The sequence below is a fragment of the Hipposideros armiger genome, unplaced genomic scaffold (genome assembly GCF_001890085.2).
Source record: "Hipposideros armiger isolate ML-2016 unplaced genomic scaffold, ASM189008v1 scaffold_31, whole genome shotgun sequence".
Taxonomy (NCBI): domain Eukaryota; kingdom Metazoa; phylum Chordata; class Mammalia; order Chiroptera; family Hipposideridae; genus Hipposideros; species Hipposideros armiger.
The window spans coordinates 3,669,517-3,682,924 of NW_017731381.1; the positions used below are offsets into that span (position 1 = coordinate 3,669,517).

Consider the following 13,408-nt stretch of genomic DNA (forward strand, 5'->3'; position numbering starts at 1 on the left):
ACTGGGCTTGCTGACGAGGTACACTCCCAGCCCCTCTGGCAGGCCATGTCCAAGGCCTTGTCCCCGTTACTGGTAGACAAGTCCTCAGGCCCAGAGTCATGAGGTCACTAGCTTGCAAAGGATGAGGGTAGGAAGCCAGTGGGGTTTCGGGGTGGGGCAGCTCAGGCATGTCCCGGCTGTGTGGCCTTGGGCAGATGCCCTAACCTCTCTGGGCCTCAGTCATCACACTGGATTATACTTCTCAGCGAGCAGAATAAGAATGCATGTTATGGCTGGCACAGCAAGAGCATCCATAAAGAAAAAAACTTGTTTTGAATATGGATATTTTGAAATGGATATTTCAGGAAGGAGACATGAAAGTCATCATTATGGGAAAAATCAGCCCTCGGATTCGCTTATGAAAATTTTAATTTACGAATTTTGTTTCAAATTATAGATGGTCGCTAGAGGCATCAGGGAATCTTAGGACCTCAAAGGTTTGCATGAAGCCCCACTCAGTTTCTATATCTACGGAAGAGAGGTGATTATAGCACCCTCGTTGTGTTTTCTCTGTACCAGGCAATGTCCTAAGCACTTCTGTATATTCGCTTATTTAATCTAACTGATAGTCATACCTATTTTCCAGATGAGGAAACTGAGACAGTAACTTAGTTAAAAAGTCACACAGCTTGAAAACCAAGCCTAAGGTTTGAACCTAGGAAGCCTGGCACCAGGGCCCGTGTTTATAACTGTGCTGTCATCCTTCTCTGGGTGGTGGGGGTGAGCCTGGATTTAAGCATACAGGACCTGGTCAGAGTTTGAGCCTGGGGCTCTGTTCTTGTCCCATTCCACCTGTGCGACGCCTCTTTGCCCCCTCCCCCAACATCTCCTGGTCCTGATGTGTATCTCTCTGTGAAACTTCCACCTAAAACCGCACTCTCAGCAGGGCCCAGGGTGCAGCTGCCACATTCGCTGCCTCTGTACTTTAAGCTGTGTTTCATCTGTGCAGAACGAGTGTTCTCATGACCCGACATGGGGGCAGGCGGGAACAGTCTATGCGGCTTTGATTGTTTCCTTTTTAGATCTCCACAAGGCTCATCTCTCGGTGTCTGTGACTGGCTGGGGTGAAGGCTGTGCATCCTTGGTCTTTGATCTGTGTCTCTGTGCAGCGGGGAGGAACAGAAGCCTCTACAGAACAACTGTTGCTTTGGTACCAGGAGTCAAGGTCAAGGTTAGAGCTGACTAGGTGGCTTTGGGCAAGTTCTTCAACTACCCTGAGCCTCTCCTTGCTCATCTCTACAATGGGGATGACCATGCAGCCTTGGAATTTCTGGGAGGGTTCCAATGAGACAACTAGGCCCAGCTCTGGGATGAGGGCTGGTATACAGTAGGTGCTCCCTGGGCTGTGCTCCCAGCCGCCTTGGACGCCCCATTTCCTGCTCTTCACCTAGCCGACTCCCGGGTGTCCTACATCACGGAGCTTCCAAGTCATTTTTGTCAGATGCCTCTCATGAAAGATCCTCCTCTCTGCTTCCCCTCGCCTGTGATAACCTTGTCCTGCCATGGTCACATTCGTTAAAGAAAGGCCATCATTGGCTCTCTGAGACAAGACCCTGACTTCATGGCTATACTTTGCAAAGCTAATCTCTCCAAGTCCCCTCAAGAGCTGACCTTTGTAGAGTTTGGGAAGCATGGAGTCTTGGGATGAGGAGACTTGCAGGAGCACAGGTCTTGGAACTGGCTGAACCCTGGCCAAGGACATGTGGCTGTTGGAGTAAGGCCGCCACTGACCACTTGACTTTCGGAGGCTGGGCGAACCCAACACTGTCACTGACCGATTGGAACCAGCTTCAAACAAGTTTTGTGGTTACTTGTTTCTATCTTGGGACTATGGCCAAAAGATTGGCGCGTCTTCCTTTCTCAGACTTGGGGAATAAGAATGTTTTATCCTCCCAAACTTCTCCAAGGGACTGGGGCCTTCTTGAGGGAGGGCAGGGACTGTGTCATAATCATTACAATACCCGGGTACAATGTTGACACACAGCAAGCATCCACTAGCTATCACTCAATGAACAATGACTGTTGCCCCCTCTTTAACCTCACAGTCTCTTTACTTTTACCTCTTTTCAAGCCTTATTTATTGTAAATCTCCAATGGGTGGGAGCATGTTACTTAGTACATTGTAGGTGCTCAGTACATGATACAACAAGGGCATCAACTGATTTCATATTGCTTCATCCCCTTAGACCCAGGACTGGGAGTAGAAATGAGTGAGGGGAAGACATAGGAGTGACAGGGTCAAAGTGAAAGAGTTGACCTTGAACAAGAGGGAGACACTTCATCTATCAGACTAAAGGAAAGGAAGTCAAGATGGGTGTGATGTAAATAATGTGGAGAAAAGGAGGGAGTGGGGGGTGGATAGCTGATGGCCTCATTGACATAGGCGACATGGTTCTCTGTTAGACTGAGGGGGATGGTGGCTGAGGAGGGGATTAGAGTTTACATATAATAATAAATAGGTAACATTTATTAAGCACCTGTCAAAAATCATTACCATTATTAAGCATTATGTTGCATACATGAACTTGAGTCAGGAATTAATAACTGCCATCATTACCATTTTACAGGTGCAGAAACTAAGGCAAAGAGGTTAAAGCCAAGGTCATATACTGCTAGTCAGTGGTGGGACCAGTCCTCTGATTCAGGAATCAGTGCTGTTACCCAGTAGATCACATGGAAGTTGAATTAAGTCCAAAGCAAACTTGGGATGGAGGTTTTAAGGTTGGACCCAAGAATATGGGCTTATATCAGAGAAGAAAGCAAGACTGTTCAAGTGGGAGAACAAAGCTAGAAAGAAAAAAAAAAGAAGAGTTGGATTCAGTGGGTAGAAGAAGGGAAGCGAAGGGTGCTCCAGGCTGATGATGGGACAGTGAGTGCAAAGGCAAGGGCTCTGGAGGGTCCTGAACATCTGGGACACTGTGGGAGCTGAGGCTCAGGGCCATTTGTCATGGAGCCTCCTGGATGCCAGGGTTCAAATGTGAAGCCACTGCTGGGTCTCAATCTGAGCAGCAGAGGGGTTGCTGAAAGATCGCTAGTGATAGCAGGGCGGGAGATGGATTGGGTGGGGGGACACTGAGCAGAAAGCTTCTGCGGGTGATTGGATCAGCGGGATGTAGGAGGGAACGGGGCCAGCGTGGCCCCGGAGGTACTGACTGTGGGACTGTGTGGAAGGTGACACCTTCTCTCATGATGGCAGAGCGCTGGAGAATGAGCAGGTCTGTAGGTAGATGCATCAGAGTTCAGGGCTGGGTGTGTTGTATTTGAGGTGGTCATAGACCAAATGGGGGAGACATCTAGGAGGAAACTGTACATTGGAATCTGGAGACAACTCGGCTGAAGATGAGCATTTGCGAGTGAGTGACATGTTGCAACCCTGAGAAGCCATGACATTGTCCTGGGAAAGCATGCATAGAGTGAGAAGGTGATACCAGATCCCCTGCCCATTCCACCCACCCATTCAACCCATTCCTTTCACTCAGACATCCCACCCATCCAGGGTTCTATCCATGCATCCCACACACCCATCCCAACCATGTATTTGTTTATCTCACCTGCCATCCCAGCCATCTTCCCATCTACCTAACTCTTCATACTCGCCCAGCCATCCCATCTCACCTATCCATCCATCCATCCATTCACTCATCTCTCTCATCCCAACTATCCAGCCCACACATCCTAACCACCCATTTGCTCATCCATTCATCCATCCATCCATCCATTCCACCCACCCATCCCACCTTCTGATTCCATCTGTCCAGCCATGTTGTCATTTGTTTATCCATCTACTGGCCCATTTGTCCCATTTGTGCCCCAAACCACTCATCTTCCCCTCCCACCCATCTATCCATCCATCCACCCATCCATCCATCCATCCATCCATCCATTTCTTCATCCCGCCTATACACCTACTCACCGTCCATTCACTCGTCTTACCCGTTCCAGCTATTTCCTGCTCTATTCACTTTGGCAACCACCAGCCACATGTGACCTTTGAGCACTTGAAATGTGGCTAGTCTAAACTGAGAGATGATGTAAGGTAAAATACATGTGGCTGCTTATTTGCTAAGTTTCCTTAAAGATAAAGATTTCTAAGACAGTAGCCCCCCAAAAAGAAAGCAAATCAACTCATTCATATTTTTCTATTAATTACATCCTAAAATCCTAATATTGTGACTATATCTGGTTAAATAAAACATGTCATTAAAAACTAATTACATCTGTTTACATTTAGTTTTTCAAACTATGGCTCCTAGAAAATTTAAAATTACACATGTGGCTTGCATTATATTTCTATTTGACAGTACTGATTTATATCATCCATCATCCATGTAGCTATCTATCCATCCATCCATCCCATCCTTTACTCCCTCCCTTTTGCCCATCTGTTCATTCACCCGCTTATCATATTTGCCCATCCCACAGATACTTAATTTACACCTATTATGAGTAAGTGACTCTGTGGATCATAAGAATGGGGAAACTGAGGCTTCGAGCAGTTAAGGAGCTTGTCGGAGGTGACACAGATGGAGCCAGCATCATCTGAGTCTTCAATATCAGGCTCTTCACCTTTCACCTTGGCTGCCTGGTTGCCAAGTTCCATTAAAGTTAAAAAAGGGATCTAGGTGGGGAGGGGCGGGTGCTGGGGGGTGCTGTTTGAATAGAGGCCCAGGAGCCCCTCTTGCCAAGGGGACCACACAGCATCCAGGGAGACAGACCGTTCTGAAACCTCTGTGAACCAAGTCCCTGGTGGGCCGTCATGAAAGGGTTATCCCCATACATTCGATTTTTGCAGAAATGTGGGTTCTTTCAGATTCCAAAACTCATTTCCATGACAAAACTCTTGGGAAGAGAAGATGAAGGCCTGGCTTTTGCAGAACAATCTTCCAGCTGTAATGAGGACGGAAGATGGCGATGGGAAAAGGAATTATAATTAGAATATGAAATGGGGAAAATTAATCTATTCCAGTCGGTGGTAAGAGGATGTTCAGGCAGTTCATGGAAATTCTTAGGCCGTCATTTGCCTCTACATTTTTTTGTTTTTCACATTTTAAAGCGCACGGAAGGTTGCGTGGTGTGAAAAAAGAGTTTTGACTGAGGGACAGATAAAGTGTGAGCTGTGCACAGAATTCAAGTTCATGTGTATCTTTGCTTTGTATGTCTCTACATGCTCCTGCCGCGTATGTTTGTGTGTGCATTTATGTATTATTTACACAGCTGCAGATGGCATTTTATACACGTCTGGGCCTCCCCTCCTTTTCGTGTGTGCATGCTGTGGGTATGGTGCACCCAGCCCCGGAGAGGGTCTGTGATATGTGCACACTCATGCTTGTGCTGTGAACACATTTGTTTGTGTTGGTTTGTGTTACCCATGGAGGTGGTACACATGTGACTAAGTGCTGTTGCAAACGCTGTGTTGTGTGTGACATTGACACCCACTGGTTTGTGGCGCATATGTTGTCACCGTGCTTGGGCATGATATGCCTTTGTGGTCACACACACACTCAGTATTTGCTGTGCGGTGGGTGTAGGTGTGGGTGTTTACCATCTTGTTGGTGCACACAGAGGAGAAGGTGGCCCTGCTGTGTCTGAGCACAGAGGCTGGCTTAGTGACCTCCCCTTGGCTTGTGTGTTCCTCTAGAAAGGGCCCCCTCCCCAAGAGGAGGGCTGAGGGGGAAGCCCCAGGCTTTAGTGCCCCAGAAGCAAAGCCACGGGAAGTCTGGAGCCCTCAGGGTCCCCCGCTCTCCCTCTGTTTCCCCTGCAAGGGCTCTGACGTGGTAGAACCCTGGGCAGAGGTGGGTCTCTGTTGATGGTCTCTCAATAGCCGAGTTCCAAGCCAATGTGCTCCCGGGACTTGTGCCAGGCACCCGGGGTAACCAAATGGAGGTTGACCCAGGCCCTGCCTTGAGAACCTTCTTGGAAGCCGGAAGCAAGCTTTACTCTGGCTTGTGGCAACTCTTTCTTGTTTGAATAAATGAGTGAATGAAGAAGCTCACTCGAGGCAGGCTCTGGTGATTCCAGGGGGACCCATTGCCCGACCCCCTTCCAGCCCCCAACACACACACACACACACACACACACACACACACACACACACATTAGAATCCAGGGCCTCCTTTCCTTGTGTCCCCAATGCCATTCCCCACTGCTCACTGCAGATAAGCCCTTCCTCCCTGAACCCCTAATACATACTCATAAAACACCTATTCTGTGTCAGGGCAGGGCTGATTATTGGTTGTACAGTGTGGGGTGCAGCGGAGCCTGATCCCTGCTGTCCAGGAACTTACAGCCAGGTGCGAAACACCCACCTGAAGAAGCAAACAGATCGCCCTCTCACTCACTGTCCAGCCCTCCCTCACGGCGCCATCTTGGGCAACTGCCTGTCCTCCCCAACCGGTTTCCTTGGTTTTAAACAGGGAATAACACCTGTTTCTTTGGGTTGTTGTGAGGATTAAATGAGATCTTTTATGGAAAGTGTTTTTGCTCAGTGCCAGGTGTGTTCATTCATTCACCGGATATTTGCTGAGTGTCTCCCTGTGCAATGGGGGAGACAGCAGACAGGGCTCCACCTGCGGTGGCTCCGTTCTAGCCAGCGTTTAATAAATGGGCTATGACACAGGCCTTTTGGGGACATCTTTCCCTCTCCTCCTTTGGTACATATTCCTATGTTTTTAACCTGTACCACACTGTTTGATTACTATTGCATTATCATATAAATGTTTCAAATACTTGGTTAAACCTAGCCCCCTCCATTTCCGATTGTTCTTTCTTTTAGAACATACTTATAAATTGTGTGTGATTTTTTTAAAAAAAGTTTTACTTGTATCAAAGTAATACATGGCCACAGGGACACATCACGTAGTACCCAGGAGCGTTTGTTGAAAGCTTCCCACCCTGCCTAATTCATAGTCCCGTTCCTGATGCCAGCCTGTGCCAAGAGCTGAGAGATTTGGAGATGACCACGACACTGTTCCAGCCTCCACATTGCTCTCACACAGGGGCAAAAGACAGCTATGGAGACAATCTTTGTTGTAAGAGGGCCAGCCAGAGGCGGTGCCAGCATGGCAGGCTTCCAGGAGGAGGTGGCCTCTGAACAGGGCCTTGAAGCATGAGCTCTGGATGCAGCATGGTGGCTGGAGCCCTGCATTTGGGGTCAGTGCCCAGGTCCTAGGCACGGCATGGCCTATTCTTTTGCTAGTCCAGCAGTCACTGAAGGATTCTGTTCATCCCTGTGCTGAGAAGGCACTTGGATGTAACCACCAATTCCATTACTTTGATGGGAAAACTGGCCTGGTAAAAAAGACAATGTGAATGGTGTGGTGGTGGTTCCATCCATCCTCCATCCATCCATCTAGCATCCGTTCATCCATCCATCCATCATCCATCCATCCATCCATCCATCCATCCGTCCTCCATCCATCCATCTATCATCCACCCATCATCCATCCATCTAGCATCCATCCATCCATCATCCATCCATCGATCCATCCATCCATCATCCATCCATCCATCCATCCATCCTCCATCCATCCATCCATTATTCATCTATCCATCCATCCATCCATCCATCATCCATCCATCCATCCATCCATCCATCCACAAGCATTTATTGAGTGTCTAATCTGTGCCAGGCCCTATACTAGGTGTTTGGGAACCTCCATTGAGTAGGGGGAACCCAACTATAAGCAATGAACTTGGTAAACTATATAGATGCTAGAAGGTGAAAGGGTCTGTGGAACAAAGAACCAGGTGGAGCAGGGCTAGGGGATCGGGAATGGTGGCAGCAGTGATGGAGCTCACAGTCCAGAGGTGGGAGTCTGGCATCTGGGCAGTCGCTGAAGACAGCCTGTCTGAGTGAAGAGGGTCTGGATGAACCGGCCCCTGGTGCCTGACTGTGGGAGTGTGGATTTTTACAACCTCTATGAAAGCTGCTGGGCAATGTATTGATATATCAAAGTTACAGATGCACACACAGCTGGGCCCCGCGATTGTACAAACTAATGCTACAGTAAACTCACACCCCTGCGAATGATGGGTGTACAAAACTGTTCATGGGAGCAATGCTGGACTAGCACAACACTAGGGACAAAGCAACTGCCCATGTGTTCAACTACAATAGTTAAATATATATGTTCTGTCCATCCTGTGGTATGCCAGATACCGGAAGACAGCATTATGTTCTGATAGAAAAGATTTTCTCAGACGTGTTGCTAGGAGAAAAAATAAGGTGCAAAACAGTGTGTCTAGTATGCTGTCATTTATGTGAAAGGAGAAACTATAAAATGTATACATCCAGACCGTCTCTGAAAGGATGTGAAGGAAGCTGGTAGATGCGTGGTTACCTCTGGAGAAGGGCAATGGGGTGGGAAGAGACTTTTCACTGTTGCTTTGTGTACTTTGGGAATTTGGAACCGTGTGCATATAATGTAATAAAAAACTAAAATTCTCAATTCAAATGACCAGCTGCCATTGGCGCCCCACCCAGGTCCCTGTACTGGCCAGCACAGCCGTCTCCCATCTGCTGTGAGCACTGCCTGCAAATGGCTCACAGCTGGCACCCTTCTCTAGCGCGCTGTCCTTGGTCAAAGGGGGCCACCTTGCTCAGAAGGTTGTGCCTCCCCCTGTCTCCTCACAGCCCACAGCCAGTGGCTGACTTACGTGGGTGACAAAAGTCCAGCCTTTTGCTTCATGCTGGGACTAACTCTGGTTTAGTTCGCGCCCAGAGCTCCCCGTGGGATCAGGCTCCAACAGGCCTCCAGCTGAGACCACATCCTTGCTGAGCTCCTTCCACTGTCTTGTCCTATGTCCCTCCCTCCCTGTAAGGTTATTGCTCAAGAGTCCTTCTCAGGAACCAGATGCATTTGAAGCCTTGTCTCGGGCTCTGCTTCTAGGGAGCAAGACCCACAACACCTGTCTCAAGAGGGAAACGAACCGGAATTGAGCCAAGTGCTCTGCTTGTGTCAGTGTGCCATCCCGTGGACAGGGGACCATGTCATTATCCCCATTCAGCAGACGAGGAGCCTCAGAAGTTCAGACACCAGTTCAGGGCCACACTGCAGGGAAAAGGGCAGCCAGTGGCCCCAGAGCCCACCTTTTCCCCACCACACCTGCTCCCTCTTGCAAGCAAATCTTCCTGAATCCACACGTGGCAGCTTCTTAGAACATAGGACGGTAGTTCTTGTGCATGGTTTCTTCCACAGTCCTTACTGCCTGCCTGTGGCCAGTAGTGGCCTAAGGGACAGATGTCGGGGGGGGGGCAAAGCCACTTGGGGTGATATGACCTGGAGGGCACATCTGGGGCAAGCTGTCATGACCCCAAGGCTCCGGGGATCTTGGCCTCCCTCCATCACATGGAATTCCAGCTCTCGCTGAGAGTCTGATGTCATTTTGGCCAAGAGGGATATTTGCATACTTCCAGCAGTGAGGAGCTCAGTGTCTGACAAGGCAGCCTGCCACATCTATGGACAAGGGATACAGGGCAGGAAGGTTTTCCTCTCTTTATCCTCAGTGTGATGAATGGCGCTACCCCTCAGGGGCCACGGAACTGGGGCTGTTCCTCCACCCTGGAGGGAGCCCCGCTGAAATGGGAACTGGGGCCTCCGGGCTCTATCTTCGCTGCTTCTCCTTTCTCCTCAGCACATTCAGTCCCCTTGACCTCCTCTGGCGTCTTCTCCTGGGGCCTTCTTGAGAACGTTTTACTCAGAGTTGCTTCTCTCTCTCTGTTCCAGTTTGATGGTGACAGTGCCTACGTGGGGATGAGTGACGGAAACCCAGAGCTCCTATCAACCAGCCAGGTGGGTGCCCCGTCCTTTCTGAGTAGGGGTTTTTAGCCTTGGGCTAGCTGGAGCAAAGCTGCTCCGGGGGTGGGGGTGGGTGAGATGCAGAGTGGGGGGCACATCCCACTATTGTCCTCTCTCAGAAGGATAAAAACTATCAGTTGAGTCCCTTTACAGGGGACAAACTATAGTGTTCTCTGTAGATCACCTACCTGGCCGCTGTTGGCTTAAAATGGGCATCATTAAAAATGTAATAAAACTCAAAATGTGTTGCCCACATTCTCCATGCCCAGAGGAGAAATTAACAGCAGCGATGAGTAGAGATGTCACACGCTCGCTGCTGTAAGCCTCTTGCCACCCACCTGGGCAAAGGCATTCAGGGTTCTCCTGCCCACCTGGAGTTGTCTAATGCCACTGGGGAGGGTTGTGGACATGGCAGAAAGGGGCAACAGCAAAGGCTTCCTGTGTGGTCCTCCCTGGTGTTAAAGGGGTCTGAGTCATCCCTGGGCAAGACTGTCCCTGACCTCAGCCCGACCGGGCCCTCTGGGAGTCCCAGATGCCAGCTGGAATCTGATTTCCCACTGAGAGCCTGGTCTCTGAAAATTAAGGTTTCTTTCAGCTGGGAGCATCCTCACTACAGACACTAATGCTAGAGAGGGTGCTCACTGCAGGCTGGGTCACCGGGGAGGGTCCTCGCTGCAGGCTGGGTCACCGGGGAGGGTCCTCACAGCAGGCTGTGGCAACCTGGAGGACGGTTCCATGAGGCATTGGTGCCTGCAGGGTGGCAGCAGCAGCTCAGGGTGCTGGATGGGGAGCCAAGGAGTCATAGCTACTGCAAAACTTGGGGAGCTGGGGGACGCCTGTCCGTGGCACTGACTTCCACCCCCTGTCTATGCAGCCATGGTGTTTGTGGCAGTCTAAGTTGGGTGACTGGGCTCACACTTTCCAGCTGGGGAAAGCCTATCACTTCACAAACGTTTATGTGTCCTACTATGTGACAGGTCCTGTGGGGGGCATAGATGAGTAAGACATGGGCCTGTGGCCCCCCAGGAGCACTGCCAGTGAGGGAAGATACTGTGGTCCCAGTGCAGTGAGGAAGCCCCCACTGCAGGGCCCTGTACTCCTATCCCCACCCCTGCCTCGCCACTGCAGGGGTGCTCGTGCTGGGGCTGCCATGCCATTCCCCTTCTCTGACCTGTGACCATCAGAGCATTACGGCGCCACTGCAGAGCTGCCTTTCTGTTGCGTTGACCTGCGCCAACCTGCACAGCTGGGACGCAAAGCTCTCCACGGTACCTTGCTGTGTGTGTGGAGAGCTTTGCATTCCCACCTCAAGGTTGCCACCAGCTTGCCTAAATGTCACTTCCTCAAGAGAGCTCTTGGTGACGCCCAAATCCAAATTAAGTCCTCTCCCTGTCATTCTCTCTCACCGTGTCCTTTTAATTCATGACATTTGTCACTGTTTATGGTCGTCTGCATAAATGTGTGATGACTTGGTTAACATCTGACTTCCACTCTGGACACTGACCTCCATGAAGGCGGGACCTGGTCTCTCTTTTTCACTGTTGCGACCCCCATGCAGCACGAAGCCTGGCCCATAGAAGGCGCAGAGGAAACATCTGTGTAATAAGTGAACATGCCTCTTCTCTGACTTCCGTTTCCCTAATGGTGGAATGAGGTGGTGGGACTCCCCAGGGTCCTTCCAGTCTCTTGTGCCATCACTCAGAGGGGCTCCCTAACTTAGAACTTCATAAAGAAGACACCAGTATTCCCTGAGATTGCCTAAGTCACCTGGTGGCATGAGCCAACCTTGATGTGAGCAGGTCTAGCAATTACAATCTAGACTTCTTATAGTGTATCAGTTCGCTTTTGCTGTGTAACAAGCACCCCAAAACTTAGTGTCTTAAAACAGCAAATAGTTATCTAGTGCGTAATTCTGTGGGTTGGCAGTTGGTTGGGTTTAGCCGGGTGGCTCTTCCGGTCCTGGCTAGGATCAGTTAAGTGGCAGCAGGGAGCTGCCACCTCAGCTGTGGACTGATTGGTATGGGGGACCCTTCTACTCCAGGATGGTTTCTTGTCCTCCAGCAGGCTAACCTGAGGTTCACGCGGTGAGAGAAGGGTTCCCAGAGCAGCGAGAGCAGGAGATACAAGACCTCTTGAGGTCTAGCCTTAGAACCAGCACGTGACTACTTCCCGCACATTCTATTGGTCAAAGCAAGTCACGGGGCCAGTTTAGATTCAAGCAATGGGCATAGACTCCATCTGTTGATGGGACAGGCTGCCAATTATTGTGGTCTTTCAACAAACTACCACATATGGGAAACATGTGGGATGTTGTTCATGCTGGCTTTTCTGAAGAACTTCCAGGACCTAAAGCTCCCAGTGGCTTGGTGGGGCTCCACTGGCCTCTGGTTCTTAATGGCAAACATTCTGTATGTTTCCTTTCAGTCTTTTCCCTGGAGTGCTTGCTTGAACACACACACCCACACACACCACACACACAAACACCCTATCATGGTGTGTTTCCTCGTCAACTGCAGGAATTATATTGCTCTGATTACTAAAGGATTGACATACACATGCAGGCAAAATGAAGATCTCATAGCCAATAGAAGCTTCAGAGGATAAACACTCTAAATGGCATAGAGTACATTTTATAAATACCATCAGATACAAGGCTCACCCATTCAGAAAATGTTTATTGGGTACCTATTATGTGCAAAACTCTGGATGTAAGCCGGAAATCATTTCTGGGAGACATCTGCTTCCAGAACATCCATTTTCATCATGTGGAGAACCTGCTCTTTAATGTAACCTTCTCCTGAAACATCATCTTCTTTATTTAGAAACTGCAGCGGAGACAGAGTTTCCTATGGGATATATATCAGCCAACTGTGTCCCCTTTCAAAAACTTTCAACCCAGCTCTTTTGGGCTTGAGGTTTCTTTTGCAAATGCACACTCCATTCTTTGGTTTTTGCAAGTCTCCACAAAATTCCTTCTTAGCTGCCTTAGCTTTCACACATTATCACTATATTCCCCTTCCCTGGACCTTGCGTTTCTTTTGTACGGGGCTTGCCTGGGTCGTCTGAGACGAGATGCAGTTCTCAGGCATGGCTTCTGGCCCATTTGCAGCTCCTGGGGGCGGAGGGCCTGGTGGAGATCAGCTCTGTCCCTTTTGGGAGCAAACCCTGACCAGGAGTTACCGGGGTTGATGTTTCCTGGTTACATGACTTGGAAAGTGTCTCCCTCTTCCTGGGATGAGGGTGAAGAGGAAAGGAACTGGGCTGGGGTCTCAGCAGACCTGGATTCAAATTCCAGCTCTTCCACATCCCAGCCAGATGCCCTTGTGCGAGTTATGTCAGCTTCCTGCCGAATGGGAAGCGGGATGCCTGCCCCTGAGGGTGTTGTGAGGTGTGTATTGTGGGTTCTGTGGTTGCTTCCCGCAGTTTCCCTTCACCAGGCCAAGGCACCCATCTTCCAGCTGTAGCCTCATGCACTGTTGCTGCTAACTATTCGCAGCTGCCCCTTCTCCAGAGAACTGGCCTCTACCAAATGGGACCCATGATTAGAGGCTGTGGAGGGTGTGTGTATGTGT

General features: G+C 49.7%; 1 protein-coding gene across 3 annotated transcripts in view; it reads left to right on the top strand.

The window, feature by feature from the left end:
- Window positions 1–13,408, top strand: part of TOX2 (TOX high mobility group box family member 2) — a 141,402-nt gene that overhangs the window by 37,728 nt on the left and 90,266 nt on the right. For all 3 annotated transcript variants that reach the window (XM_019637114.1, XM_019637113.1, XM_019637115.1), the window contains exon 2: window positions 9,765–9,830. In XM_019637114.1, the coding sequence (XP_019492659.1) occupies window positions 9,765–9,830 (66 nt within the window). The remainder of the gene's footprint in view (window positions 1–9,764; window positions 9,831–13,408) is intronic.